Below are 27,567 nucleotides of genomic sequence, written 5' to 3'. Positions count from 1 at the left end.
AAAGAAAAGAAGAAAAATAAATAAGGAGAAGTTTTATTGTCAGCTCTCTAGTTCAGTAGCAATAAAAAATAAAAGCAATTGATGCAAACGCACAAGAAAACATGTAATAAATGCAAGACACGTGTTCATAATTGTGTGCGTGTAGTCTCCTCAATAATCCCACAAAAAGTCAATTCAAGCAGTTACAAATGTTTAATTGTCAAAAGTTAACACCATCAAATATTAACTGTTTCAATATTTGTCATGTACAATTTCTGATTTCACCACATTTCTAAAAATCGTTTATTTTTATTTTTTTTTATGTTTTCAAAGTTAACTAGTTAAGTAAGTAGTAAAATAGATAGTTAATACAATGCCTGAATAAATGGATGACGACATGGATCAACCTGTGGTAGTGGACGGCGACATGAACAAACGTGTGGTTTTATTTCACTGAATCCAGCCCGGACGTTTCCTGGCCTGTCGAGAGATACACTTTTATTTTGCTGGTCTTCTGTACATTTATTTGCTCTTGTTAGTTGATCGAGACAAAACCAATCCTAATGCAAAAATGGGAAGGGACGTTTTAACACGGACGCAGTAGTGGCACTGCAGCTGGAACCTTTTTAAATAATGAAAAATAAAAATAAATGATAAATAAAATGCTGATAAATGGTGTGTTAAATGCCTGAATGATGACACTAGGTGTGTCCAAAAAGTCCAAAATTCTCCATCATCATCACACCCTGCCCCCAGTCCCCAAAGGTTGTTTCTTGCGCTGCTTATTCAGCTTCACTTAATACAAAGACAAATATCACAAGAAATATTATTGTGTGTCGCAAGCAATGCTGGGTAAGTGTCATGTAAAACTAAATAAATAAATAAAAATAAGGAGCACGGTGAAACAGTTTTCAACCACACACGGTAAATGTGTACACTGACTTTGTCACGATATGAAAAAAAAAAAAGGAGGAATTACATGAATATTTGCACTTCAAAGATTCAACATGAGTAGTAGTAGTAGTACAGGTGTATAGAACGAGTGTAGACAAAATAGCACAAACCGGTAAATCACATTTCCTCATTCAAAACGCGTTTCTCCGTCAAGAACCCACGGGATCGAGAGATGCATTTCTTTCTGGTGAATATTTACAATTCAAACTTTTTGCATTTCTGTCAGTACAGAGGAATTCGCTCGGTTCATTCCGAGCCTTTCCGCCGTTGCGTTCGAGGACTCCTCGCTCGTCTTCCCAGGCTCCCACGTCCGCGCGGGTAAAAAAAACTACAGGCTCCCACGGCGCTTTGAACGTGTTATTTTAAATGCTCGTCGAGTCTGAGCTGTCGTCCCGTTTCGCGTGCACGGCGCTCACAATGAGGCGAGAACCGACCGCTGAGCGGAGGCGAAGAGCTGGAGGTGAAGAGCTGCGGCAGCAGTTTGCCTCGGCAGCTTGCATAGAGAAGAGAAGCCTCCAGCCGTCCAGGCCTCTTTGACCCTCGCTGTAGCTCGAGCACGGCCCCCCCGGAGACCCGCAAAAAACTACGCACGAGATGATGACTTTTTCCTTTGTCACGTTTCCAAATACAGTTCAGGCTCCGCTCTTGGATTGCTTCATACTTGCTACATACTTTGTCTTATTACTTTTTTTCTTTTTTTGGCAGTCAGTGGGAAGATATGTAGCATGGAAAAACTTATCTAAGATAGCCCTCGGTCGGTAAAAGACACGGTAACAGTCAACGAGTAGTGTATAACCGCCTTGTAAGAGCACAGTTCATCTACCATTGAATACTTTTTGTTTAAATTTTAGAGTATAAAGTCAGCTCAGTGTGAAAGAGATTCCTTTTTCGTCACTTAAGTCTTCAGTAAATGTCTCAAAACCTTATATAAACAGAATAATGTATCCCCCCAACCTCCCCGACCCTCGACAAACTGGGCGCCTTGATCCTTGCAGCCGCCGTAGGTGTGGAAAAAACAAAAGATTCTTGTAGTGTTAGTGGTGGTGCTGGTGTGTGTAAGTGCAGAGGAAGGGGTGGGTGGGTGTCTGTGTAAAGGGAGATGGGGGTGGTGGTGGTCACACCTCGGTGCTGATGGCTCGGGTGTTGGTGTAGAAATCCGGAGGCCGGCCCCGCAGCGTCTCCCTCAGCACGGAGCCTCGGACGGCGGGCAGCGGCATGGCCAGAGCCTGGTTGTCGTAGTGCGTGGGCATGTAGGTGACGCGCTCGCCGCCGTTGCGCATCTCGTCGGTGGTGCGGATGTAGAAGGGCGAGTCGTAGGGGGAGCAGCTGGGGCAGTAGCTGCGCCGCCCGCCGCCGGCTTTCGCGGGGTTGGAGGATTTGGGCGGCTCCGGCGGCGACAGGGACAGCGGGGTGACGATGGGTCCGTCCAGGCCGGAGACGCTGCAGGCGTTGCAGGCGAAGTGTTGCTGAGAGATGGAGCCGCTGTCAGACCCATTCTTCTTACAGCAGTAGTACTGACCAGACGCAGAGAGGGAGGGGATGATGGAACATCAACAACAAACACTTTAGACAGCAGGTTTGTGTCATTTCAATTAATCATATACAGATAAATCCTGTCATAATGTTTACAGCTTAAATAACAATAATATAAATAATATGTGCAAAGCATTGGACATTTTTAAAAGCAAACTAAAGAACTAGCTTTTTAGTCTTGTTTTCAACTGAATTTTATTTACCTTTCAGTCTGGTTATTAATTGTATTTATTTTATTATTTTATGTCTTTTAGTCTGTATTTTAACTTTTTTTTTAAATTATTTTCATCTTTTTAGTCTGGCTTTTAATTGAATTCTTTAGGTGATTATTAAACTAAAATTATAATTGCTAACTTCAAAGTGGTGATTGTGGGATAGTGTCTATTGTTTTTTTGTTGTTGTTGTAGTTTTGTTTTTGTTTTTATATAAAGCACTTTCTTACCTTACCTATTGGCCGATATCTTTCTTTCCAAATAAACCGTATCTATTCTTGGTTGAACACCTACAAATTGAACTTAAATTCAAAAAAGTGCACAAAGACAAGTTTATTGATACACTACCAGTCCAAAGTTATCTACCTTCCTACCTACCTACTTACTTACTTACTTACTTACCTACCTACCTACCTACCTACCTACCTGCCTACCTACTTACCTACCTACCTGCCTACTTATCTACTTACCTACCTACCTGCCTACTTATTTACTTACTTATTTACTTACTTACTTACCTACCTACCTACTTACTTACTTACTTACTTACTTACCTACCAACCTACCTACCTACCTACCTGCCTGCCTGCCTACCTACGTACCTACCTACTTACTTATTTACTTACTTACTTACTTACCTACCCACCTACCTGCCTACCTTCTTACTTACCTTACTTACCTACCTACCTACCTGCCTGCTACTCTACTCCTACCTACCTTTCACCTACCTACTACTTACCTACCTACTATTACTACTTATATACCTACTACCTACCTACTTACTTACTTACTTACTTAAAATAATTGCAATGATTTTTTGGTACTAGTGTTGCATAAATAGCATCTTAAATTTGGCCAACATGTGTAGTTTGAAGTCATATTTGTTGACGTATTTCTCCCTTTTTGCAGCAATTAATTTCGCGTTCACTGTTAATGTGACGACGCCTGGACTCGCTGATGGAAATTAGAATTTGCTAATTTAATAATACAGCACATGTACACATGTAATGCATCAAACACATACGGCTGGTGAAGTCCTACCTGGAGTCTACAGTAACAGAGCACGGCGATGATACACAGAAGTATCACTGTGGCCAGTATTCCTCCGGTTATGACAACAGTTCCAGCTGTCATCCGACCAGCTCTCCATCAAACTCTGACACACAGGCAGGAAGTGACAGCATCAGCAGGAGACTCAGGGTTACAGAGAAAACACGGGGAAATAACATCATTTGACAAGTTCATGGACATGTTTTAGATATGGACACAGACGGGCACTTTATTTAGAAACTGTAGGAATGAAATGTTTCAATCACTGCTGTATACTCACGTTCAGCAAAGTTGCTTAACACCTGAAAACAGACAAATACAAAAGGTAGTTATATACAAGATAGATAGATAGATAGATAGATAGATAGATAGATAGATAGATAGATAGATAGATAGATAGATAGATAGATAGATAGATATAGACTTACATCAGAAGAGTGTTTCAAGAATGGATGGGTAAGGAGAATTTGTCTTCAAAGGTCAGAGGTCACACTGCAGGATAACAAGGTCATATGAACATCTCTGAGGAAGGAGAGGAAGGAAGGAAGGAAGGAAGGAAGGAAGGAAGGAAGGAAAGGAAGTTAAGATAAAACGAAGGAAAGAAGAGGAAAAGAAAAAGAGAAAGGAAGGAAGGGGGAATGAAGGTGGAGCGAAAGAAAGAAAGAAAGAAAGAAAGAAAGAAAGAAAGAAAGAAAGAAAGAAAGAAAGAAAGAAAGAAAGAAAGAATTAATGAATTTAGGATAAAAAGAAAGAAAGAAAGATGAATTGAAGGAAGGAAGGAAGGAAGGAAGGAAGGAAGGAAGGAAGGTGAAAGGGAAAAAGAACAAAAGGAAGGAATGAATTTAGGATCAAAGAAAGAAAGAAGTTAGGATGAAAGGGATGAACAGAAGAAAGAAAGAAAGAAAGAAAGAAAGAAAGAAAGAAAGAAAGAAAGAAAGAAAGAAAGAAAGAAAGAAAGAAAGAACATAGGTGAGACACAATTTGAATTGAAGTTCAAACCACCTTTTCTCCACTAGGGGGCAGCAGGTGAACAGGAAACTCTCCATGAACACACAACGCTACATGTTTCACTGCAAATGATCAACGACACACAGAGAAATAGAAGAATAACAAAGATGTGAGAATGACCGAATTAAGATGAAATCCTTGACATTTACTGTTCACATAAATCATCAGACATATATATGACTCAGCAACGTCTCTCACATCCACACTGAAACACACACACACACACACACACATATAAAGTGTTAGGGGACAGCGGCAGTAAAAGTGATTTAATAGCGAGGGGCTCAGTTGCTGAGGGGGTTTTTAGTCTGCAGGCTGAGACTTGTTCATGTGAAGTGAGGTCTATTCCTGCTGATAACAACATTTAAAACCTATTACTGGAGTGAAAATACGAGTGTGTCTGGTGAGGCCGGCGAACACACACCTTCCTGCACGAACACACACGGAGCTCATTTCTCAGTCTGCCACTTTTGATTTCTGCCGTTCTGCTGTTTGACATCTGAATGGACAGGCATGTACGGCGTGTGTGTGTTTTCATGCAAACAGTTTGTCCTGTAAATGTAGAGTGATTGATGGCGTCTGTCAGTCCCTCCGCCCCGTGATGGGAGAGAAGAATGAAGGACCACCTCACACACCTGCACACAAGACTGAAGAAACGTGATTACAGTCTGTACAGCAACTCAATTTCTGCGCCAGAATATCCCGGATGTAGAGTCGGCCCTGGGTAGGTATGAAGTTACTGTTTCAAGTATTTCTTTAGCTTATCGGTCACATTTAATCTGGATTCTCCGGCACCTAAAGTGAATGTCATGTACTGTCTTAACATCCAAGCCATCTAGTGGTTACTGGTGGTATTACTACATGAGTCAAAGAGCAATTGTTCATTGCAGTGTTACGAAATCTGCTCTTAAAATCACTTAGGATAGCATGCGCTATTCATTTTTGATAATGTACACCGATCAGGCATAACATTATGACCAGTCTGCATATTTTGATGATGTTTCATTTCTTGGTCGTTATTAATGTTCGGAGTGTAAGATATAAAAAAGAAAATTAAAAACACACCCACATTATAATTTCTTGATTTTAAAAATTCTTGATTTTTATATTGTGCCTTAGTTTTATTAAAAGAGTAGTTTAGATCAGCTCTTTCGTTTGTGGTGTGCAGCAGGAGCCAGCAGGATGTGACTTATCACCCATCAGGCATAACATTATGACCACCTTCTTAATATTGTGTAGGTCTCCCTAAATCAGTTGTCACTCATTAGAGACATGGGCCTTCTGAGGGTGTCCTGTGGAGTTTATGAACAGGATGTTGTGAGTGGGGGCCTTTGGGTCCTATGGGTTGAGGGGAGGGGCCTCTGTGGATCATCCCACAGACACTTGATCAGTTTGGGATCTAGTGAATTTGGAGGCCAGGTCAACATCTTGTGCTGTTGTTCATGTTTTTTTGAGCTGTTCCCAAACTGTTATTGTGTGTGTGCATCTATGTGAAGCTGCATCCTGTTGGGGATGGATCAAGGAGTGTCGTTGCTATGGGGTGGGGGTGCCTGGTCTGGTCTAGGTGGGCGCTACATGTCTAAGTAACATCCACATGAATGAATGCCAGGTCCAAAAGTTTCCCAGCAGAACACTGAATTAACACAAGATGATCAATGTTATTCACTTCTCCCATCAGTGGTTTTAATGTTGTGGCTGATCGGTGTAGTCTTCCTGACTGAATTTTTTGTGTCGTTCCGATTTCCAATACTTAAGAACTCTCGAAATTTGTATATATAATAATACTTTGACCCCTGATCGACACAAGTGTGTATTTTGCTGAATAGCAGTAAAAAGGGCTAAGCTAATCTCTCTGTGGTTTAAACTCACGCACTGTGCGATGGAGGATTGGAGGGGGTGACTCCAGGAGAACTTAACGAAACATCTGTGAAGGAAGGTGCCCAATTGAAAACCCCAATGATGTGCTGCACACTGCCTACTCCTGCTGGCTAGGCTAGTTAGCTGGTGTCTTCTTGTTGGTTGCTAGTTAGTAGCTAACTGCTAAACTGCTGGTTTTCACTTGGACTGGGCTTCTACATGTGTCTTGCCTCAGATCTTGGCACAAGGGATTGTAACATCTTATCCTGTGTAATAATTAACGAGATTTAATAATTTAATAAAAGAAGTTTTGTTTAATTCTCATGTGAAAGAGCCGTGCGGCTTCGCCGGATGATTGTTTGTTCCTGGTTTCTTCACAGCACGTTAACCTCCAGCTGCTAATGGCGGCGCAATTAAAAACAAGTTAAAACTCGATCGCGTCTGCCACGAGGTCAAGTTAAAAATAGCAACCGCTAAATGCAAATAAGACCGAAGCAGAACGCCGCATCACACGACAGATGCTGAAGTGGTCTGAAGCTTTGTCTGATCATCTGCGCCAGTGTTAAGTGAATTAGCTTCTCCGTGAAAATCACGACGAGCTGGAAGTGCTGTCAGACTCTCCGGCGAGGAGACGAAAAGCAGACGGCGCTGCTCCCCACAGGCCGCCATCTGAGCTGCTACGCTGGCGGCGAGCTCATAAACCATGTTTCTGTCAGAAAGTACACTAGCCTTCAATTATTTCCGGGGACCAAACGGGATGGCAGCTGACAGATTCCTCTCAACGTCATTCATCAGAACTCTCCCTCCCTCTCTCTCGGAGCGTGCAATCTCGGGCTCGGTACACACCGAACTATTTTTCATAATTAATGCCGGCGCGGTGACTTGTTCTGCGGGGTGGAAATAGAAATAGAGCCGCTGCTGTCACCGCTTCACACGCGAGATAATACGCGTATTTGTTTTTATCTCTTGTTTACATGTTGCTCTGCAAGCACTTTAAGACAAACTCGGTTAGATTAATTTGAGTTTACTTGGTTTGACAAACTATCCGCGCCCACTTGTACACACAGCGAGCGCAGACCGAAGGAAAGCTGGATCAGTCGCTACTGGGTCCAGATTAGAGCGGCCCTCGCTGCCTGAAGAGCCCTGCACACTGATAAGACCCTTCCACACACACACAAACACACACACGCCGCTCATGTACAGTGCAAACAGAGGCCGACGTCTACTTGTGCATCGGCGAATAAATCGGAGCATCCTAATAAAACACCCATTAGGCCTCAGAGTCCTCACAGCACTTAACAGCTGCTAGTCGACAATGAGCTCTAGCGTTTCATTTACTAAATAACACCACTCACCACAGAAATCTAATCCAATTAAAGTTGCATAATACAGTGCAAAGGCTGATTAATTCCGCTACATTTGAGGCGGCGCATCTCACGTCTCATGTTTGCAGCAGTTTGCAGTAAATGCACGTTCAATATTTAGCGGGAGGGACGGCGGCCCAGGTCTTCGAGCGATCGCACGTTTTAAGTGGAGCTTTTAGTTTCTTTCAAGGCATTTTTTAAGCTCCCGTGACACTTCTCATCTCTTAGAAACGCGTCGAGCAGGCAGCAGTTCAAGCCTCCGTATAGTAGCTCTATATCCATCCTGTATGAGAACCTGTTTTTACTGATATGAAAATAAAGTGGGACTCTATCGGGCATGTGAACGGATGATGAAATCCATTCGGTGGGTCACCTTGTGGTGTATCGGAGCCCGCGCTGCATTCTGGGCTCGGCACATTCGACAATAGATTAGTTTTGGACAAGTCATTACTTTTCTTAAAGCTTGAAACATTTCAGCTCGAGGCAAAAGAAATACATGTTTACTCCACCACTTGGACACCTGTCACACACCTTGATGGGCTGATGCTGTAGGTCTCTGCACGCTTGTGAGAAATGCTGATGTCAGTGTTGAAATCTTGGCACAAGGTAATTTTTTTTGGTTTTAACTTGGTGGTGTAGTGGCTAACACTGATGCCTCACAGAAAGAAGGTTCTGGGTTTGAAACACAGACTGTTTAAATATGAATAACACGTCACCACTTCCACCGGCCAAATTGATGCTATTGTTTCCGAGGATAAGGGCAGCGCCTAGTGAGTTTATAGCCAGTGTCTGCAAAAGTACAGTCCAAGAGTGGAGCCATGTGAAGCCACGATATCGATGACCCGGCCACACTTCCTCCAGACTTAATTAATACTAAGCTCTGCTCTACCTCCACCAGTTACAAGGAGATTATACTCTCATATGGAGCAGTTGGCATGGCAACTGGTAGTCGCCATTATGTAACATCGTGTTAGCGAAACAAAACTCATCCCAAAAATTCACACTTGAATACACATCATAGTTTAGTTTTACTTCAGCCCATCCACTAACATGAAGGAGGTGGAGCTTATGACCTATACTGCAGCCAGACACCAGGGGGAGCTCTACTTGTTTGGGATTCACTTTTTCTTCTATTGTTTGAACCATTAACTGTATACACTATGGACAAACCCATCATGATGTCGCCCATTGGTTTCTGAACCAAGAAAATGAAGCCTGCAGTCGCCATGTTGGATGAGCTTTACTCATCCGCCCACACTCGGATAATCCAAATATGGACACAGGTGGTCGTGTCGGATGTTGAAACCCACCCACCCAACTCTCCCCTACAAGTTAGCTCAGGCTAAAGCAGGAACACCCTTAATTACGCAGAATTTTAAACCTTACTAAAAAATAAACAAATGTTAATTTTAACATGGGGGTCTATGGGGATTTGCTCCCTTTTGGAGTCAGCCTCAAGTGGCCACTCGATGAACTGCACTTTCTGCAGTTTTTTGCACTTTCGCATGGGCTAAATTGGCCTCTCCCAATAACAGCCTTTGAGAATAAGTGGTGACATATAATTTCACTTGCAAGTAGACTTTTATTACACAAGAAAACACTGTAATAAAACTGTTAGTTTGATCCGTTCTGGTCCTGACGCACAGAATTTTTGTAAGTATTTTGACTGAGGACATCAAGAAACTAGGTCACAATACAAAATATCATGGGCAGTTTCTACATTGGGCCAATTTCCCAATGTTGGGGGCAGCCAAAACCCAGCATGGAGGAGGAACAAGTCAAGAAGATGCAACAGGCTAACTTATCACTTTGCTGCTTTGAAAGAGAGAGACGAGCAAAATTCAAACATAAGTAGACATTTATGTACTTACAGCATGTTAAGGGAAAAGGGTGAAGGGAAACATTACTGCACATTATCAACCCCAGTGCTCCTGAATCAGATGACTGAGTCCAAACTGGTTCATGGCAGCCATCTAGCAGTTACTGGTGGTATTATTACCTGGACTGAACAAGCAAAAAAAAAAGCTCCTAATTTAACCACTTAACACGTCACCTTAGCCACTGCATTGATTTGCATAATATTTCTTTGCGTGTTGTAAAGAGAGCACGAGAAACAGTCCATGTTTCACATGTTACTTGATGTGTTTCTTGTCTTGTGGTTGGGACAATACAAAAAAAAAAAAGAAAAATAAGCAACGTCAAGCTCCCTGATAAACAGAAACAGAGCCGGATGTCAAACTGGCAGCTTACAGCATCAGAGAGTATAAAGAGCTCTCACAGATATTATGACGTCGTCCCTGTCACTGTGTTCGCTGTGAGGTGCAGAGCAGCTCCTGACAACAAGAAAAGGGACGTTCTTTAAACTGATGCGGATACATATCAGTTAGTTTTATCATGTTATGTTTTATGACACATGTTGGTGTATTTTAACATACAGTAGACGCCGTTAAACTCCAAACAGTGCAGTGAACTACTTTTGTGCGTTAACTCCTTTGTGACTTTGTAAACAGGTACTATCAGCTTCTTTATTAGCTTGTTGAAATCTCGTTGTATACACTTCATAAACTGCTTTTCCTTTGGCTCTGTCCTCCCACGTATTATGCTTGTCAAATAAAAACCCTTAAAGCTACAGGTTTCCCAGATGCTGTCTTTTGCAAATCAGAGTAATGGGATCGTCTCACAAGCTCGCTACACCTCTGATGGAGTGTTCCCTCCGGATTCTCAGGCCATCTGTCTTCAGAGGAAAGACCTTGACTGCACCGGTGCTTTTTTTTTTTTTTTTTTTTTTTTTTTTTTTACAAGATTGATTTTCTTTTGGATCTTAAATTGCTCAGACCTCCAGTTGCTCAGTGTCATTCTTCGGTCCCCAGAACACACTACGATCGCCGGCACCACTTGTAGGTTCGACCCCTGCACCTGCATGCTCATCTCTGAAATACGTGTGAAGGCAACAGTTCATCTGTGACTTCTTGTTATATATATATATCTTAATATCTGTTATCTCCACTGAGGGGTGATTAAATTAACTTTCATTTTATGAAACCTATTCAAAAACTCACCAGATCCTAAAATGGTAAATGTTTTTTACTCAAGAGCAACATCCCAAACCTGTAACATGATGTAAATTTAAAACTTCCACGTATGGGGACATTAAGTTTTATGTTTGTGGCAGCTTATTCTGTTTCATCTAAACCTGTTGTCCTCATAAATGAACGCTTTAATCTGCCACCTAGTGGTAGCAAAGTGTCAACACACTAGTCGGGGAAAGAACATGATAGCGGGTTAATTCATTCTCCAGCCAAAAGTGGACAAGGACCATTTATTAACTTTTCTAGTTTGATATGACTCATAAATTTAACAAATTATTTCAACATTAACGAGCTACAAGGCCACTAATTAGCAAGTACTCGTTTGAGGTTTTTATCGTTTGTGATCCTGATTATAGTTTTATAATTTGCTCCACACTGGTGAGTTTATTGCTTTATATAGTGAGACAAGCCCTGTGTCCACATATGAGGACATTTATAAAAAAAAAAAAAAAAAAAAAACTTCTTGTTCAAAGATGATGCTTAGTTTTCATATTTCTTAAGTCCTACTAATCCCAAATACCATGGAGAAATTAAAAATGCATGCTAAACTAAATCTCTATTCTTATTTAAAACCCCTATTACAAGAACAACCATCTTATCTTTTCATATGCTGTTCAACAGCTGTTTGTTCTAATTACAGACATAACATTATATATACATAGCTCAAGTCTAAATATTTCCTCTATGTGAATAGTTATTAGACATCACAACATTAATTATTTAATTTGTATTTCTGTACGTCTAAATGATTACAATTGTACCACTGAGCTATGATGAGTTAAAGACTGAAGGGAACACTGCAGCATATTTTCCAACATTTTTAAATTCATATCTTTACCATCGCTTTCCCCTGAAGTGTAACCTAATGGCTTTTCCCATCTTATTTCTTTTTCTTTTTGTTTTATGTGCTTTTGTTTGCCTTAATGGTGATGTTTTTGTTTTGCATTATATAAATGACATCAGTGGGACTTCATCGCCTTGATACACAAAAGAACTTTCGATCATCAAATGCAGGCTACTTGAAATGCACTTTCAACACTCGCCTGTTCATTTAAACTTCCCTAAACTTCTCTCTTCCCCGACAGCTTCAGGTTTCTTAGCAGCAGCTGCTCAGTCCCAAATCAGATCCATCCAGGCAATAAATCACGCACAATTTCAGCAAATATTATTCCGGAGAACCACCATTTTGTCCTCCAAACTCCTCGGAGAGAAAACAAGTCACACATCCAAACAGGATTCATGGTCACGGCTGAAATGTAATTTGTCTAATCCTGTTATCAGGCGTTCCAAAAGCTTTCCTCTATCTGTTTCTCTTCTCTATCGTCTTTCTGCTGCCCTGCGTGGGCGTCTCTGTGTGTTTGTTGGCGTGAAGCAAACGTTTTAGAAACGTCTTTCTCGTGAAGATTTTGGATTGAAAAACCAGAATTATGATCACGAGAAGGATTTTAATCTGTTGAAGCTGCACTGGAAGACTTGACAGAGTGACGGCTGTGAATGGAATCTGTTTGGATCATTGGATTTTTGTGGACTTTGCAGAGATCACTTGTATTTGGTAGTCGCAGCGCAGTGCTAACTTGATACACTGGGGAAAATATACACGTAACTCGAGCTTGAGCGACACTGCACTCGAGTTACACTCATTGTTGTTGTATTTTACTGAGAATGAGGTAGAAAACAGCGGGTGGGAGCGCTGTCCCTGGTGCTGAAGTTGGTGGCAGCATATTTGTCTTGTCCATGTTATTAAATGATAGCAGATGATGGCTTTAGTTTGGTTTTAAAATCAATGACAATGACTCTCCATGTGTACTTTATATAAAACTAAATGTTTTGAAGCATTTTGGCTACAGAGAAAAGAAACATGACAGGATTCAGGTTCAGGGGAGGAATCAAACTGAAGACGTCCTGCTGACTCTATGTCCGTGTGGTGTGCACGCTGATAACTTGGATGTAGGGCTGGGTGATATACCGGTTCATATCAAATAGCGGTATTTTTTTCCGTTATGATATGAATTTTTAATATACCGACACACCGGTATATTTGATTATGCAGCATTCTGAACGCTGCGCTGCAAGACACTGTTTCAGAACGGACCATTTTCAATGCAGCGCTTCTTGACAGCATCGTGCGACAGCGTCACTGTGAAGCGTGGTGAAGATGGAAAGGTCTGAAAAATGAAGCAGCAGAAAGAGAGGACTTGTACCAAAAAAAAAAAAAAGGTGCCATGTCATTTGTTTGTTTGTTTTTGTAATCTGTCCTCAGGCTAAAACTGTCCCTGAAAATTTTTGCTTTTTATGAATAAGGACAAAAAATGTTGCGCACAGACTACAACTATCACGGTAGCCTGCTATTGATATTACAGATATAGCAGTTTAAATACGCATAAATATGTTAAAATGAAAGAAACTGTAGTGTAATTATTTTTTTCTTTTTCTTTTTTTAATCTCTGAGCTGTAAATGTCCTCAGATTCCCACATCAGCAGGCAGTGATAACACGGGGACATGCAAACCTGTTTTACTACTAGTGTGGGATTATTCTACAATATTTACTCATCATCACAGTAAAATAGTTCATCCTTAGTCAATCTACTGCATTAATTCCTCTCTGAACCAGTAGAAAATGTTGTAAACATTAGATATACATTTCAAGCCATTCACAATTAAATACAGCACATATTGTTAAACCAAGGATTAAACAATGGTTTGCTTATTTTGGAAGTTACAAACTAATCTTTGCAGATTTTCTATTTGAACTTAATGCCACAACAATTTCCCCAGCTCCATGTTATGGATGGAGTCATCCTCCTCCCCACCACAGTTTGATCAACACTAACACTTCACATGTGACCTTGACAACCTTCTTTATGAACCGAGGAGCTCAACCAACCGTTCGCCCGTCTTCCCTCTCCAGCTGTCGCAGCAGTCACGGCCCAGTAGGCAGAGATTGATGACACCGAACATTTTAGTTCAATTACTTGATTTTTTTTGCTCGAGGTCATTTGGGGCAAAGAACGCAATGAATGTGAAGAACCACTCTCCAGAATGATCCTCTTGGCCCTATAAAAGCGCATGATCAATACGGACGGTAAAACGGGCTCGGGTCCGAGTGAAGACGGAGGGAGATGGGACAACAGAGAGCCGGAGCGCGGTCTCGAGTCTTTTCCCTCCGTCCAATCTGGACCATGAGCTGATGGAGTGTGCGCCGCTGGCAGATTTATAACTGGTGTACATTATGCAGCTCTCCCGGCTACTGTACTCCAGCCTGCCAGCTCCTGATTCAGCCTTTCTACACACTCGCCGTGACTCAAGATGCGGTGAATACCTTTACTCGCATGGACGGTGAAAGATTTATGGCTCGCGGCCTCGCTGCAATTTTTTTTACACACAACGTCCAATTTCCACCGCTTCTGTGAAACAACATCACCGGACACACACGGACCGGCGTGACGTCCGGCTCTCTCAACCGACTCTGACATTCTGCTACACTTTCAGCACTATTACAACCACAACTGCCCTCCTAATGCTGCCATTATTGTGATTAATACGTCTTTGGAAGTACTATTAGTACATATTAAATCCCCGCGGCTCGTTCGATAAAGAGAAAAACCCAGTGTTCCTGTTCCTTGCCTTCGCGGATATGAATGGGCTCGGAGAGCACACATGACACAAAACCCATAACCATTTAAGATTTTCTCAAAATGCATCAGCTAAAATCACATCAGTGACAAAGCCGCCGATCTCTGCGGGGCCATTCGGCGAGTCCATTAAAAACCGCAACGGGTGCACAGGCTGCAACGGAGACCTCATCAACTACTGACACAGACACATTTCACTTAAAACAAGAATGGAACAGGATTGAGAAACAGGATCAAAAAACCATTAATAAAGAGAAAGAAAAGCATGCGCATGAGTAATGAAGAGCAAGGCTGTGTGAATATGCAGACAAGTGATAGACGGATGAAAACAACAGGAAACTAAAAGACTGGAAAGGTACCTGAAAAACACAGATGAGAACTATTAATTTTCAAAGTAAAATTGCCACAAATACAAGTACAATTCAAACTGACAGCCAACGATGAGCCAAGTGGTAGTGAGTTTAGACTTCCTAGTTTATAGTATCCTTCCTCTATAGCAGGGTTGTCTGAATTCAAGAAAGACCATTAACAAACATTAAATTTTCAATCATTTTGAAACCTATTAAAATTTTCTCCACTAGTTGCTCTGCTTCAGTCAGAGTTGACTTATTTTGCCTAACAAATGTGTACAAAAAATGCATATACATTAAATTAATTCAACATTTCCATAATGTACTTCTTTCCACCAACACAAAGGGAAGCATTTTGAGTCGTTACAGGTTATTATGGTTCTCAAATTGGGCATTGAATTAAAGTCCCTGAATTAAAGGAGCTGCTGGAGCGCCCATTGCGATGCATGTTATTATGCTTTAGCTGCAGTCAGGAATCTGCAAGATTTAGAAGTTTAGTGTGAATTAGTACAAACTTAAGATTTAGATATTAAACACATGCAGAGACAACAGCCTGCAGCACGGCGAGGCTGATGGAGATGTTAAAGATCACACTTTTTAATGCCTGTTGGTTTAGATCAAATAGAGCCTGTATCCGATAATCTTCTGTTTTTTCTTATTTTCACATCAGGAAAACTTTTCTGAAACTCCACTGCTGACGTACTAAACGTGATCGACACAAGGACAGAAGGGCCTCCAGCTAAAGCAGGGGCGCCGAACCACCAGAGGCTCCAACCTGGCCAGTGGGACGAATTTGCAAAAATTACACTGAAAATATCAGCAGAAAATATTCAATAAAATAGGAAATTGCACTTGCACCCTGCACTTTTAAAGAAATTTATAGTTGTTCATTACACCTATTTGTACTTGTTTACACTAAAGTGAAGGGAAACATTTGCAGTTGTCATTATTTACAAGTTCATAAGCCACTGTGATACTGGTATGGCCCCACTGAGATCAAATTAGGTGAAGTGTGGCCTTTTAACTAAACTGGGTTTGACACCCCTGAGCTAAAGAAATGTCATGAAATGGTTAATATTATTTGTTTCTCTGGTTTTAATGTTGTGGCTGATCGGTGTAGTCTTCCTGGATGAATTTAGGCTGAGCTTTATTTTGCAATATCAATTTCCTAATGTTGACTATTCTTGGAAATGTGAAAATACAGTAAAAATATGACCAATTTAATCATTTTTTCTATTTTTTTGAAAACAGTCACCAGTTCCCCCGTCTCCATATAGTGCACTGATTTCTGGTACCATCGTGTCCATCAATACAGCTCTTATTTGAGCAGTATTTTTATTTTTATTTTGCAGCGTTTCCGTATTTCCTGCTCAGAGCGGCGGCACGGTCCAGTAAACCGCTGCAGCCAACCTTGGGGGAACAGCTCTAACCAGAGCTCCCGACTGACTCACACTTCAAACTGGAAGGCTTGAATTGATTTTCCAGTTAATTTATGTCCACCTCAGACAGATTCACAGTGAAGAACTTGAGCAGGAAAAGGACCTGACATTAAACGTGCAGGCTGCTCTGCGTTCCTCTGCTTTACGAGGTTTACAGGGATTTCATTACGGCCGCTCGGCTCCTCCCCTGCCGCCCCGCGATACTCCGGCTCCTTCTCACACTTGGCAGCCGTGCAGCTTCTCTGTACGCAGACCCAGCATAGGGGCAGCGGGCAGCCAGGAGAGCTGTAATTACTGTACCTCCATTCTGCTGGTCAGCACGGCCGTCTCATAAAAGGAAATGAAACGGTCCAGCTTCCATCTTTGAGGGAGTAATGTACCACGAATATTACATTAGCATACATTCACGTGAACATTTTATCTGTGACAGTCCATAAAGGCCAGGGGGGAGGCAGGGCTCCTGAGGAGGCTCGCTCCAGAGTAGGAGGACAGAGGTAGAAGTTAGGATTCGTTTTCAAATCTAACATTAGCAATTTGTCGTCTACCAAATGCATCACAATGCCACCAATGCAATAATGTGACATATTCCACTAGGTCTACGGTCCAGTTCCTTCCCTCTTTTCAGCTACGTCCAATAAGGACCTATTATATTCCATCTTCATCCTTATTTTAATTCTTCCTCTCAAAACTGAGTTTCTTTCTCTGCTGATATGGAGGGACTGGGAAGCTTTCGTGAACGCTTCCTCGATTCTGTTTCACATAACATTAATTAAACCTCATTGCATTTGTAAGTTTTGCAAACAATCATTACCGGTGGACATAAAAAGCACCAACGCTGGTGCACAGCAGATAAACAGATTTAAATGTTCAGTACACAGCAAAATACAAACAGATGCACCTGCCACTGATTAGCTTATCGTTAGCCTCATAGCATAACTGCCTTTTTTCTTTTACTTACTGTGACAAAATCAATAAAAGTACTAATGTGCTTTTTTTCTTGCTTTCCGTTCAAATATGACTTTGTGCTATCAGGCTAATGTTATTTAGCCTTAGATGAACGTGTTTGGAAAAAGTTCTGGACTACAGTTTTTTATCCAAAGCATTGCTTCTTCATCCGGACTAATTTGCATGAAAAGATTTAGTGAGTTCAAAGGGAATATTTTCCTTTATGCACCTCGGAAGAAAGCGATGTTGCTCCAGAAATACAACTTCTTCAAATGGCTCAACTCCAGAAGAAAATTCCTTTTCATAGTGGAAGAATTGAACAAAGACATTTTACAGCTAGACAGGCAACAATACGAGACATTTAAGCCTCTTCTCTAACTCTGCTAAGTTTAGCCCCCCTTAAGAAATCCGAAAAAGTCAAAGAAAGGCAACTCGTTTTCAATGCTTTTGTTTAATTTGCAGTTTTTTCTGCCACTTGTCAGCTACAAATTGTGAAGTTTGTGCTATAATTCAAAGTTAGGACAGATTAAAAAAAAAGCACAAAGTCGAGATGTCGCTGAGCTACTCACGAAATCATTATAATCAATCGGCAAAGGTGGAACTCATTTAAATACTGACAGGTCATTGGTAATTTGTTCGCCAGGAAAATATATTTTTATCATTCATTATAATTTGCAAAGTAATTAAAACTGTCTCTGACACGCAGTGGAGTAAGGCAGAGTGTAGCAGAGCCACGACAACGTGTGGTCTCCTTTCAGTGTGAAAGCGGTAAAAGTCGCATCGATGTTAGCTACTCGGATGAAACGTCTTCAATAAACTACAAATCCAGTCGCCTTTCTTTAGCATTTTTGGACGTACCATGACCTGGGAGACTGAGAACCCTCACGTATGACATTTAAGAAAACCAGAACAACAAATACCTGCAGATAATCTGCACTCTAAAATCTCGTCTTCTACGTCTTATACCCCGCAAGTCCAGATCGCTGCCAGTTGCTCGACATCAGGTGTCACAGAGTGTTATATGGTTTGCCTAAAGGTGGCCTGGCTACCTACTCAGACTTAAAATTATTCAGTCTGTTTTAAATGCAAACCTAAGATCGGCCCAAACTGCAGACGGAGCTAAAACATCTGCCCGAAACCGGCCCTTAATCGATCTGGCAACGTCCAACATGGTCTCTGCCAACCTTTCAGCCTTTCCCCACAACTGTCAAAACAGATACCAAACGTGACAGTCTCGGAGTTAGAATGAATTTCACTCGACAAAAGGCTATTTCAACACATTGGCACTGAATAAAAAGTGAATGTAAATGACCTTCAGGTGGCAGGATGGAAACTAAATCCACCGTCTCATCCTGCAAACAATCAGAGAAGAGGAAACACCTCCAGGATAAACAGCCGCTCTCAGATCTCCTCTCGTCTCTCTGCGTTCGGCAGGTTGTGCCTATCGGTTTTCAGATTCGGGTGTCATTATGATTTCCCAAAGGTCACGGAGCAATAACCCGGGGTTTTCATCAACCTAGTCAAAATATGTTGAATATTCAGCTGTCTCATATTCTCCCTTCTGTGTCTGAGAGAAAGATTCAAGCTGCTGATCTCATTCAGACGCAGCTTGTGACAGGGTTTTGAGTCCCTGGCATAAGGAGCGCAGGTGGATATAAATAATAGAAAATGTAGGAGCCCAACAACTTCATGAGACACCACCGCATCTTGAAAACATCCGTCTCTCAGCGTGCACAGATTAAACACTCAGATTAAAAGATTTACATGCTCTGAATTAATGGGATTTATTTTTTTTATGTTGCACAGATTTGTTTTTAAATCAGTTTGTGTGCACATGTTGCATAAAAGACTTCTGACGCACAGTAGAGACACTTCTCAACTTGACCGTGATCACAGCATTTTAAATGGCCGTCGAGATATTGTGCAGGATTCATGAAATTAACTTACAGACCCTTATAAACAGATGGTGGCAAATAAAATAATCCAAAACTTGCATTAACTACAACAGCAAAAAAGGAAGAGCCGTGGAGGACTGGAGCACATATCAGAAAAACGATTCATGATTTCCATCTGAAAGTCTGGACGTCAGCAGGAATGCGGTTATATCTCAGCATGTTTTATTCATGTTGAATATTCGTGTTCACCTCAGGTCACAAGAATATTATCCGGCTGTACGTTCACATCATCCTCAGATGGTCTCATTTGCCGACGTGCAAAGCAATAAGTATTTTTTTTGTGTGTGTATTCCTGCACAGAAAGTGAAAGACAATGTTGCATTTTTCTCTCTTCAAGGATTTAGATTGCACGTATATCGTATCTTAGAAAGGATATAATTATAAAATGACTATAAAGATGAAGAAAACAATCCTCAGTGTTCGGCTGATGGGAGCAAGCTGCACTGTTAGCTTCTCCTCTGCTAATATTGCAGCGTGCTTCTGGATGGATGAATGGATAGATAGATAGATAATATCCATCCTTAACATTGAAGCAAAATGAACACATATAGTAGGTGAGGGGTCTCTACTTAATCTCTCATCAGTTTGGCCAGAAAAATATTGAAGACCCCTGATTTAGATGATATGTTGACAGCTATTTCCAATATTTGCGTGACAACAAAGATCTAAAGGAATGTATCATGGGTACAACGACATGTTTCACTATAAAACTAGTGTCCACATTATATTAAATACCTAAAATGACTGAAACCATCCTTATTTGAAGTGTATTTTACTGTTTTGGGCCATGTCCCACCCACTAACATGGAGGGGGTGGAGCTAATGACCTGTACTGCAGCCAGACACCAGGGGGAGCTCTACTTGCTTTGGCTTCACTTTAGAGAAGGAATATTACCTCCAATCAGGCCAGTTTGATTAACTCTTGCAACCTCTATATTTAGAGTGTGGTGATACATGTTTGAGAGAGATGGACGCCGTGTTTCTGCATAATATACGATGTCTATCCGTGATGTCAAATGCAATTCAGGGACCGGAAGCTGCACCAACTTTCCGAGCTGTTGTCCGAACTTCGTGTTAATCTTCTCAGTCGGGAGCCCGTGTTTCTGGTTATTGCGACATCACGCGTACAGGAAACTGCTGAGAGAAGCGGATCAGTTCTGAGTAATGATGAAAGACGGGGCGACGACGGGCAATGATGAGGAAGGTCAGAAATGTCATAAAAGAAGACATTTACGGATTAAAAAAATATAAAGAGTTGGTCCGTGCTTAAGCAGGGAGAAAATGGTTTTGTCCAGAAACAGGTCCCCTAAGATAAAAATGAGATTTGACAGTCAGGTAGTCAGGCTTTTTGTCCTTTTTACGAGGACAAAAAGAGCCCACTTAGTTTTTGTCACATTTCCAAGCTGCGTTTTTTCCTTACGCAGCCCTTTTAGTGAAGGATTGCAGCCTTATTATTATTACTGTCTAAAATAGTAAATCTGCGATTTTATGAAGATTTTGTGTAACAGTTAGGGATTTGGAGCAAAAGCCAAAGCAAAGTGTGTGTTTATGGTCTATACAAGAACTCAGGGGATTGTATTTGTACTGCACCCGAGTCTCAAGGAGAGTATCCAACCTCATGTACAACATGTCAGAGAGTGTTGTGTAGTTTTAGCGGGTGTCGTGGAGAGAGACTTTTCGTGTCTAGGAGTGTGACTTTAAGAAGTGTGTACGTCTGTGCGTGTTTATGTGTGTGTGTGTGTTTTTGATGAGTCACCACAGACACAGCAGCAGCAGCAGCAGCAGCAGCAGAGCTACGTTAGCAGATAACAGCGTTTCTCTTTCAGAGGCCTCCAGCTCTGCCAACGACACTTCCTCTCACCGGCCTCCTCCTCACCCACCACGGTGCGTTCACATCCACAAGGTGAGGCGCAGTGAGAGTCACGAATTAGGATCCCAAAAGGATGTTAAAAAAAAAAAAAAAAAACTTGTGTTGATGTCTTAACTCAGTGTGTTATGCTTCGTTAATTGATCCGCAGGGGTTTGTTTTTGATGACAGAAGTCTGTTATTTCTGTGACTCTGAGATGTTCAAAGCTACACAGCTACAAATGCTATTGAGTTAAATTATTATATATATTATATAATGTGTTACATATAACTCTCTGAGGGCAAATGGTTGGTGTTAAAATGGAGTGTTATAATTGGGTGTTGGCGAATTAACTCAACACATTTAACTTTCTTAATTTCTACGACGAGCTCTGAACCTGGATATCCTCCTGAGACCCGGTGTCCTCATATGGGGACATTGGCTTTTCCGTTTGTTGCATCTTATTCTGCTTCATTTAGACCTGTTGTCTTCATAAAGAGACACTTTTGTCTGCCATGTACTGGTAGCGAAGGGTCAATGAATTTGTTTATTTATGCTTATTAACTTTTCTAGTTTGATATGGCATGTACTCGTTTGAGGACACAGGGATTTCATCGTTTCCATTTTTATATTCTGGTGAGTTAAATTGTAATATACACTCAAATACTCCTTGGGTCCACATAAATTCTTTGAAAAACTGTTTCCAGTTGAAAGATGATCTTAATCTTATCTTAGAGAAATTAAGATGCATTCCAAACCTGGGTCTCAGGAGGATATAACACTTCAGGTGCTAATTTATTAGCCCCGCCCATTTATCATACCTGTACCTGGACAGTCATCCTGAGAACTACTGACTGATTTTGACCCGTGGAGCGCTGCATCAGAACACCAAGCTAATGCTTACATTGATATCTTCAGCCATGCTAAAGTCAGCAAAACAGTTAACATAACTATATAGGTTATTACAGTACATTACACTACAGAAACAATAGTTAATCTAACAGAGACAATGACTAAGTAAACAAAGACTGTATAACTGCGGTGGTGTTAACAAGTCTGTTTGACCTGAGCTAAACTGTGCTAGTTACACTAACGAGTGTATCTCGTGTAAATGAGTTTCAAATATCCTACAGGGAAATTCAGACTCAATTATTTGGGCACTTTCTATCTTCGTCATTAAAATACTGGTGAAGTTGAGAGCGACTAACCAGACAGCGAGTGGTGGAAAAGTTAGCTGGGTACAACTTTAGGAACCTACATGATTAACTTACATCACCGCATTTATACTTGTCATTCTTTAACTGCACTGCTAACTCCAGCCAGCTAAGCCAGCTGTGACGAGTTTCTCCATGAACTTTAGCTGAGCGGCTCACGTTGGAGTAAATAAATGTTTAATGGAAAAAAGATTAGACATAGATGTAGAGGAGATGGTGTGTAGGAGACAGATGGAGGGAGAATTTTCTTTGCTTGTCCGGCCGCTGAGAGACGAGGACGAGGAAATGCGTTGTGGGCCGATCGTTGTACCTGTGAGGTTCTTGTTTTGTTTCCTGCTCTCCTCAAACTTCAGTCAAACCGCCACCTGCCTACAGCTTCCCAGATTCCACCATCTCCGACCAATTCTCGACCTCTTGTGTTGTTCTTCCTTTAATTAAACCACTGAATGGCCTGGCTGTGTATAAGTGTCTGCATTTGCATCCAGTTTTGAGTTTAAATGGAGTCTAACGCTGACTAAAGCTGGTGTTGGATGCTGGAGTCTAAAGTCATTAACACCTTCCTAATATTGTTTCTCCCTTGTGCATCCAAAACAATCATCAGAGAATAGACATGTGTCTGGAAACAGGATGTTGTTAGTGGGGGCCTCTGGGTCATATGGGTTGAGGGGAATGGGATCAGTATGGGATCTAGTGAATTCGGAGGCAAGGTCAACACCTTCTGCTGTTCTTCATTTGTTTTTTTTTGTTGTTTTTTTTAGTTGTTCCTAAACCATTTTAATGTGTGTCCATCCTGTTGCCATCAAGGAGTGTCATTTCTACATCTGGTCTGGTCTAGGTGGGTGCTACATGTCTAAGTCACATCCACAAGAATGAATGCCAGGTCCAAAAGTTTCCCAGCAGAACACTGAATCATCTCAAGATGGTCGATGTTATTTACTCCCCCTGTCAGTGGTTTTAATGTTGTGGCTGACTGGTGTATTTCCTAGATGGAGTTCTGATGAGTTCACTGATAGAGTCAGTGGCCAAGACTCTAGAGGAGAACACAGTAGCACCAGCATGGGAGCTGAGTAACAAGCTCCATCTGAGGCTAAAATTAAACGTCAGTCCCGGCTTCATTCAGGAGACTATCAGCACCTGGACGTCAGACGGTCTTACTGTCGGGCAGCTGGAGCAGATAAATCTCTCTCTTCAAATCCCATCAATCAAGTCTCCTGGCTTTGAACAGATCAACTCCAGAAGGTTGTCTGACTGCAAAGTAAAGCGGTGATAAAACTGTAAATGTAGCGTACATTTAAACAGTGATGGATTGTTTTGGGGGTTGTTTTAGGAGGCTGAAATCCTGCAGACCCCATCAACATCAGTTCACGGCTTGGCTCCCGTACCCCATCTCAAGTCTGTACCTCATATAACCCTGCTTCAGAGAAAACTAACGTTACCCTTTAATGCTCCAGCGCAACGTGGACACAGCTCATCTCACCTTTAACGTGGGACTACACTACACTCGACTCGCAACTGTACAGCAAGGAAAACCAATCCAGCAGCCAGAAAAACCATGAGGGCTTATGCATAATTCACTCCAGAAACACTGAAACACTCTCCCGTTCTCTGGGAAGTCCCACCCGCCCAAACCTCAACCCAACAGACACACACGTATACGTACGCTACTATCACAACTGAATAAACACTCACCTATGTGTATGTTGTCCCAGAAAAGACTCTGAGTGGAGTGTCGGGAGGAAAGAAAAAGCCAGACAAGACGCTACAACCGAAGCCAGGCTGAGTGTAGTAGTCTGGCTTCAGATGGGCTCAGAACCTCGGGACACACGGGCCCTCCTTTGGGTTCTTTGGTTAAAAAAAAAAAAAAAAAAAATGGCTCATTTAAATTCCGCACAAGTTCGGGACTGTCGACGTGACGGGACTTGTTTTAATTGGACTATGCGTTATGTCACACGCGAAGCCGGCTTAACCTTCAGATGTTCATCTTATGTGGACATGATGCAAGAGTGTGGGCCGGCCTCACGCTATGATTTTAAAGTTTTTTTAAATGTTAATTTTAGTTCCCAGGCGTGATTTGAATACTTAAGAAACTTTAAAGGAATACTTATGTGAGCATTTGTCAGCGTATTATTATTTCGACTATATAAAAAAAATGTCAAAAAATGTCCTGACCCATAACTTTCAATATGCAGAAGTTATTTACAATTAACAGCATGATATAAGGAGTGATGGATAGACTGATAGATAGATGATGATAATGATAAATTATGAGGATTTGTCAGGGTTAATAACCAATGCAGGCAATCAGTTTTCTTAAATGGACTGAGGTTATTTAAACATTTAGTTTCCCAGCCACAGAGGCCGATACAGAACCACTTGGTATTGACAAACCAAATATCGCTAGCAGCTACTTGTAGCGTTCTGAACTGTTGGCACGGCGCACCATTATACAACTTGGGTATTAAATACATTTTGTCTGTTGCTGCTGTGTTTGCAGTGACAGCCTTGACTGCAGACTCCTCTGGGAAATCAGCCCACTTCCTGTTGTATCGCAGCCACTGGAGGTGGAGGAATTAAGGAGCGTGTGCGTGTTTGAGGCGGGCGGAGACAGGAGAGGATACGGGGAAGGCTGCGCCGCCGTTATTTAGTCGAGCTGTGTAATCCAGCTGTGAGAAATGGGTCACAGAAGCCTGGAATGAATGTGGATGAAGGAGATCGATGCACATTTCACATCAGCTGCCAATGTGCTCACAATTAAGCCTAACTCAGGCGAAGATCTGTTTGTTTTGTTTAACCTGCACATATTTGTCCTGTGATGGACTGATAGTCTGTCCAGTGCTTTCCACCGAATGCCACCTGGGATGGACCCTCATTGACCCTCTACAAAATTAGAAATTGAAGATAACGGATGAATGGATGGATGAACGCATAAAACACTGACAACTGGACATTTTACTCACCAGCATCTTAAAAAGGACACAGCGACAGCATCATGCAGCCTCTCAGCGAAGTGCACAGAGGTTTTGTTTCTGTCTCGTCTAATTATCTGCTAATCTGATCATCTAAATTGACTAAGAAGGTCATAAAAGGCAGGTTTAGAGAGGGAATGTGTCTTCAACTGACTGCACACTCATAGACAAATAAACTGATGCATAATTGCATCATTTAAATTTGATCACAGTTGCTGTTTCGGTGCAAACGATATACATGCATATGGTCATTCTGCAGTTTGGTTACACATTAATTCATTTAAAATTAAAAACTGTCTCCTCACAGTTTGATAGACGGCTTTACAGATGCCCTGTGTGCATGAATGTTTGCACATTTTTGCACAGTTGATAACAATCCTCCATCAAAATAGTGCTCATGTTACAAAGATGTATTCAGTATAAATTTTAATGAAGCGAATGCAGATCAAATACTTTCAAGAGTGTCAGTGGGAAATGAAGCTAAAAGCGAAGCAGTGCGTGTGCTTTACTCAGCAGCTGAGACACTCAACACCTTCTGTCCTTTTTCTAAACGCTGCACGTCTGTTTAAATACAGATGACTCGGTTGGTCTACAACCTCTCGCTGTGAGTGGTTACAGTGAGCAGGTGTCACTGCCTTAAATCTACACAATCTCGTTTAGAACGATGCAGTCCTTGTTTTTATGAAGCAGCAGCAGGTCACACATATGTCATGGTCGTATCAGACTGAACCAGTGTGAGAGGAGATCACAGCAGCAAAATGGCACAAAAAAAAAAAAATAAATTAAGACTCAGGCTCTTGCTGAGCTGCTCCACTATCATATCATCTCCTCTGGCAACCACAAAAAGAGTAAAGTCACATTTTTACGTTTCATTAAAAGTGGAAAGATAGCTGTCACTGGGCCTCCTTATCACCATGCATAACTAAAATGTTGCTAACATAACCAACAAATGAGATATATTAAACTAGGATCTGGAGGCTTTTATGCAACGATTTTCTCTGGGTTTGCAAAAATCTCCCCCCCAGCCACCCCCATCCTTTCTTCTCCGCACATACCTGATCTAGTTACATTCTCCGCGAGTTCATCTCGGGCTAATCCTGTGGAGTCTGACCGTGAAAAGCTACAAGCATCCTTATCACAGCGGGGGGAGAGCAGAGGAGCGCCGAGCATGGGACTGCGGCGGAACTTCTCCAAGGATGAGCCCAGGTGCCCAGGACGCACAGCGCGGTGAGGAGAACCAGACCGCAGGAGCCAGCGGACTAGAGGTCAGAAGTGGAGACTGCCGCAAGCGCAGGAAAAACGGAGCATAGTCACGGCGCAGCCACCGGAGCCAACAAACCGCTAGGGACGATGACAACGCTCCGGGCTCCGGGGAGGGGGAGCGCTCTTTACGCGCACTGAACCCGGGAACGCGTTTTCACCTTCGCACCCTCGCAGCGGGTTTCTCGGGAGTCCAGAGGAGGGCAAACGACGGACGGGGCGACTGCAAATAACTGGAATTTGAACGGAAACATCCAACAAGTGCGGGACGCAGAGGCGAAATGACGGAGAACGCAGCTGCCTGGGCGGAGTGGGAGGAGGAGGTGGGAGGAGAAGGAGCCGCCCCGCATCGCACAGGACCTCCCCTCAACAGATAACGCTACATCTCAGAGAGTTACTGCAAAAAAAAAAAAACATACAAGACATTGGTCATTAAATAAGTATAACGTGGTCAGGTCCCACATACTTTACTATATTCCTTGACTCTTTAATCATAGTGTGCACAAAACCATAAAGGACATGTTTGAACAAAATAATGCCACAGAAATGTCACGCACCGATCAGCCACAACATTATGACCATTGACATGAGAAGTTAATAACAATGGATCATCTTGTGACAGTTCAATGTTCTGCTGGGAAACTTTTGGACCTGGCATTCATTCATGTGGATGTTACTTAGACATGTAGCACCCACCTAGACCAGACCAGGCACCCCCATCCCATAGCAATGGAGTGCAATCCTTGATGGCAGTAGCCAGTAGGATGCAGACACACACACACAATAGTAGAACTCCAAAAAACATGAAGAATAGCACAAGGTGTTGACCTGGCCTCCAAATTCACTAGATCCCAAACTGATCAAGCATCTGTGGGATGATTCACAGAGGACCCAAAGGATCCCACTAACAAC

At 42.0% G+C, this 27,567-nt stretch overlaps 1 protein-coding gene across 1 annotated transcript; it reads right to left on the bottom strand.

Annotated features, from left to right (window-relative positions):
• Positions 1-169: 169 nt before the first annotated feature.
• fam163ab (family with sequence similarity 163 member Ab) lies at positions 170-27,020 on the bottom strand. Its single transcript, XM_047586353.1, has 5 exons — positions 26,451-27,020; positions 4,157-4,250; positions 4,009-4,030; positions 3,720-3,834; positions 170-2,447 (listed from the first exon to the last, which is right to left on the bottom strand). Exons 4-5 carry the CDS (start codon positions 3,810-3,812, stop codon positions 2,049-2,051), a joined length of 492 nt encoding a protein of 163 aa, XP_047442309.1. The 5' UTR covers positions 3,813-3,834; positions 4,009-4,030; positions 4,157-4,250; positions 26,451-27,020; the 3' UTR covers positions 170-2,048.
• Between the last annotated feature and the right edge of the window lie 547 nt (positions 27,021-27,567).

This window comes from Mugil cephalus, chromosome 6, assembly GCF_022458985.1.
Source record: "Mugil cephalus isolate CIBA_MC_2020 chromosome 6, CIBA_Mcephalus_1.1, whole genome shotgun sequence".
In the NCBI taxonomy this organism is placed as follows: Eukaryota; Metazoa; Chordata; class Actinopteri; order Mugiliformes; family Mugilidae; genus Mugil; species Mugil cephalus.
This window is presented reverse-complemented; position numbering and strand designations above follow the sequence as displayed.

Coding starts and splice junctions, on each gene's coding strand:
- fam163ab (XM_047586353.1), bottom strand. CDS start 3,812: ATGACAGCTGGAACTGTTGTCATAACCGGAGGAATACTGGCCACAGTG. Junction 2,448..3,719: donor TCTGTTACTGTAGACTCCAG/GTAGGACTTCAC, acceptor GCGTCTGGTCAG/TACTACTGCTGTAAGAAGAA.